Source organism: Cynara cardunculus (genome assembly GCF_001531365.2).
Source record: "Cynara cardunculus var. scolymus isolate 2C chromosome LG 16, CcrdV1, whole genome shotgun sequence".
Taxonomy (NCBI): domain Eukaryota; kingdom Viridiplantae; phylum Streptophyta; class Magnoliopsida; order Asterales; family Asteraceae; genus Cynara; species Cynara cardunculus.
Genome location: NC_037543.1, coordinates 11,449,810 through 11,454,604, shown reverse-complemented (window position 1 = coordinate 11,454,604; position 4,795 = coordinate 11,449,810). Strand labels below are relative to the sequence as shown.

The 4,795-nt window shown below is 32.8% G+C and overlaps 1 protein-coding gene across 1 annotated transcript; it reads left to right on the top strand.

Moving 5' to 3' along the window:
• The first annotated feature begins 750 nt into the window (after positions 1-750).
• LOC112529697 lies at positions 751-4,584 on the top strand. Its single transcript, XM_025141053.1, has 2 exons — positions 751-931; positions 3,883-4,584. The coding sequence occupies exons 1-2, from the start codon at positions 764-766 to the stop codon at positions 4,405-4,407; spliced, it is 693 nt and encodes a 230-aa protein (XP_024996821.1). The 5' UTR covers positions 751-763; the 3' UTR covers positions 4,408-4,584.
• Positions 4,585-4,795: the final 211 nt, after the last annotated feature.

Genomic DNA, 4,795 nt, shown 5'->3' with positions numbered 1-4,795 from the left:
TAGGACATTTTCTCAAAAGTGTCCTATAAAGTTGCTAATGCGACACTTTGTATTAAAAATGTTCTAAAAAACTTGTTAAGACGCCCAAAAACGTCATATAAACTTATTACAACACCTTTAGATAGAACGCTTTATATGTTGGTCCTATAAATTAAGTCCTATAAAACGGTCTATCGAGACGCTTAAAGATTGAGAGTGTCCTATAAACCCAATTTTGTTATAGTGTATGATTTATTAAAAATCATATATGCGGTTTCTTGCAACACCCACTTGGTTTATATTTTATTTTTCTACTGTTGTGACGAAAAATAAATAAAAGAAAACCAAAGGGATTTAAAATTGTAACCTTTAGTTTTTTTTTTCTATCTTATAACTAGGTCTGCCCCTGCTCCACCATGCTCACTTAAACGGAAGCTAGATACATCCTAAAATGGAGACACCCCGATGCTAAATGCTAACTTTAGTACCTCTCCGTTTACTACAATTAATTTGCGTTTTCAAATATAAAAAATTAATAAAATTTGGCTACTGTAACATTAACCTTTTATTACTGAAAGGGATAATGATAAAATAAAAAACTGTCCAATGTAGGTTTCCGTTTACTACAATTAATCTTTTAGTTACTTGTCCAAAGTTGCAACCATTATTCTGATGCCCCCACGCACCCACCCCACCCTATTATATACATCTATATATATATATATACATATGCGTACTAGCATATACTACATAACTTGTGTGAAGATTAGAAAACTAGAGAGAGATGGAATTCCATAAGAGTTATCTTGATTTAATACTGATACCTTTATCGTTCAGTATATCGATCGGGTATCATATTTGGTTATGGCATAAGATTCGAACTCAACCAGTCTCAACTGTTATCGGTGTCAATGCCCATGGACGTCGGTTATGGGTGTCCACCATCATGAAGGTACGTAATGTAACCACTCCAGATTTTTGATATTTGTCTTCAAAACACAGTTTTTATCTGTGTATGTAGTATCAAATGATTCAACATGCTAATTAAACGAATCGAATGATATGTAGATTTCAACCTTTGAGTTGGTTGATGACAATATATAACATGTATGGATGTCATTATGCATATATGTTTGTGTGTCTTCATATATGCAGGTTACGATTATTTGACTAACACGTTGCATAAACGTGTGATTGTACATGTTACCTCTACGTAACTATGTAAATGACATTTTATTAGTTTCATGTGTATATCAACGACAAACCAATTTTGTTTTGTACAACGATGTCGGCTCCTAGCTAAACTAACTTGCCAAGTACTTCAGAATACTTGCGAATATGATTAGGTTTGTCTTAAAGTGGTATTTTGATTTTTGGAAATTGTTATCAAAAGGGAAATTATATCAGTATCAATTTACTTTGTTTTAGTTCCTATTTTTTTAAAATGCATCCCCTATATTGCTAAATGACTACTTTCTGTTAATTTTCTACTCACATACATCAACATCAATACTCATTTTTTACATTTTCAATACATGATTTGACCTGATTTTAACATTATGATGGTGTAAATAATAATCCAGATATGTTTATAACATGACATCTCAAACAAAAAAGTTTAATAATGTTTTTCTTTTGACATTAATAGAGTTTTCATTAGAAGAATATTTGATAATAGTTATATCAATTAATTAGAACATGGTAAAATTAAAGGGTAAGTTGTATCAAAACCAACCTAATTTATTTTGGTTCTATCCAAGGAAAGTCTAGACATGGTCAAAAACGGGTCCTGGGCTGGGCCCAAATCGGTCCTATGTTGAAACAATAACAATTCGGACCGGTCCCGATCCCGATCCCATCGAAAATAGTAATTAGTCCCGGGTCGGACCAGACCTTGTTTTTGGATGAAAATCATAACCAGTCCTTAACCGACGGTCCCAAATCGATCCCAATCGGTTTTGGGCCGGGCTGGTCCCAGACCGGGCCTGAAACATTTGGCCATCTCGGGAGGAAACCTATTTGGGAAAACTCTCTTTTGTTGTCTACACAAAAATATTTTAAAACAAAAAAAAAGTAATTTTTGTGAAGTTAAAATATATTAATTTAATTGTATAAAAAACATAATTTGTTCCTTAACTACATTAAAAACATATACAATACATTTCCAGTATGTAGTTTTTGCATGTGTTAAAAATTGAAAAAGACCTTATTTCAATACATGGAATTCTATCTATACTAGTCTTAGAAAAACAATATAAATATAGGTCAAAGAACGTATGAGAGAGAGAGAGAGTTAAAATGAGAAGTCTAAGAAGATATTCAGACCCTCGATCACCTTAATCTCAATCATACCGTGAATCGTGTTTGATACATGATTGATCTAGTGCATCTCATCCTAATGTGCATCTAATGATGAAAATCTCTTCTTATGCTTCTCATTTTAGCTCTCATTCTCACCGGAATACAATCTTATGTATATATATATATATATATGGGTTCAAACGAGAACCCTTGTGATTTGCGAAAACACAAGAACAACCTATTAACCTCATACTGTGATAACAATAAAAATTAAAAGATTTTTTAAATTAAAAATAAAATTAGAACAATTCAAAAAAAAATTGAGAGGCAAAAAGGTAATATTGAAATTCAAAGTGATAAAATTTTAAAAACACGATCACACTAAACCCAATAATCTGGATAACATAATGGGCTATTATGGTTATCGCTTATTTCAACATGATTTAGTGTGATTTGGGTGTGATAATCATGTGATTATCACACAATTATTTCAAGGATTCCGCTCGGCTAGGGTTAACTTTGGAAATCGACTACCGATTTGGTGTGATATGGGTGTGATAATCATGTGATATCACTATCATAACAGCGCACTCGATTTGATCATGTTTTCGATCGGTTAGGGTTAGACAATTACACATTTATTATAACGATTACTCATGGTTTCGATAGGTTAGGATTAGACAATCACACATTTATCACAACGATTACGAGTGAAATCCACTAAACGATTTGGTGTGATATGAGTGTGATAATCATGTGATATCACTATTAGAACATCACTTGCGCACTCAATTTGATCATGGTTTCAATCGGTTAGGGTTAGACAATCACACATTTGTTGCAATGATTACTCATGTTTTCGATAGGTTATGGTTACACTCGATTGATCATGGTTTCAATAGGTTATGGTTACACAATCACACAATTATCACAAGGGAAGAGAAGAGAGTGGAAACGAACGTGATCAATCCAGGAAAAAAAATGATAATTATAATTAATTAAAATAAAATAAAAATTATAAAAATTACTTAATTACATTACTGTCCTTATTAATTTATTTATATTGAATATAAGTTAATTTATTAATTAAAAAGTTTGAGGTTATTGAGTTGTTTTCGTGCTCTCGTAAATCATAGGGGTTCTCGTTTGAACCTTCACATATATATATATATATATATATATATATATATATATATAACAAAATTGGGTGCAAATCTTAGTTGGAAGTAATATAAAAAGGTTCCCATTTGGTGAGACAACTTCGAGTGGGATTTTGAGGGTGTGAAGAGACGTTTATAATTGATTTAGTGTTCTGTGTAAAAGGAAAATCACACAATATTTTGTTTCATCTTTCATGTAAACCAACTATACGAGTTTCATAATCATAGCTAGTGAAGACAATTTTTTGCAATAAAATCTATATGTTTTAGTATAGGCTTACGCTCACGGGATCGGACCTTTACGACCTTCAACCAACTTATATCTATAAATTGTACGATCTTCACACTCTTTAAGAAATAAATAATTTCTTGTAAATGTTCAAATGATTGATTTTGATGCTTAATCACCGTTTTTCACATTCTTTTTATCATATTTTTGCAGGATAACGAAAAGAAAAATATTTTAGCCGTCCAAACAATCAGAAACACAATCATGGGATCAACCCTAATGGCCACAACATCTATACTTTTGTGCTCCGGTTTGGCTGCGGTTATCAGTAGTACATACAGCGTTAAGAAACCACTTAACGACACCATTTATGGGGCACATGGAGAATTCATGGTGTCACTGAAGTATGTAACGCTCCTCGTTCTCTTTCTCTTCTCTTTCATGTGCCATTCTCTATCAATTAGATTCATAAGTCAAGTGAATTACTTGATCAATTGCTCACAAGATTCAACAGTAGTGACTTCTACATACGTATCAGAGCTTTTAGAGAAGAGCTCCGCACTTAATGCAATAGGAAACCGCATTTTTTACTCAGCGCTTCCGGTTGTTCTTTGGATTTTTGGTCCGGTGCTTGTGTTCTTATGTTCTTTGACCATGGTGCCCGTGCTTTATAATCTTGATATCTTGAATGGAGATTCGAAGAAGGGAAGGACAAGTGATATAGGAAATGAGGTGTGATATGTTGATTTCCGAAATTGTATTTTTGTTTGTATAATTTATTCTCGTTATTTATGAAGCTTAGGTGTAGTTTATCAAATGCTTAATCACATGGTAAGTGTTTACTGGCAATAGTTAGTACTCGCATTTACCATGTCAGATAACATTCTCGGTTAATTAAAAGTGGATTATTTGTAAGATTTTCTTACCTGGTAAATGCTAACCGAGTAAGAGTCTTCTCCTTTAGCCGGTAAGAACTTCGGTTGTTGTTATGCCTCTTACCGGATAAAATTAAGCAGTCCTTACCAAGCTCACCTGATAAGGCGTTTGGTTAACAACGGCCTCTTAGTATATATCTTATTCATGATCAGTAGAAGATGGATTTGTAGTTTGGTGAACCTAGCCATAT

Excerpts from the sequence above, each read along its gene's own strand:
- LOC112529697 (XM_025141053.1), top strand. The coding sequence starts at position 764 with ATGGAATTCCATAAGAGTTATCTTGATTTAATACTGATACCTTTATCG. Across the intron at positions 932-3,882 it reads GGGTGTCCACCATCATGAAG|GATAACGAAAAGAAAAATAT; the intron begins GTACGTAATGTA and ends ATATTTTTGCAG.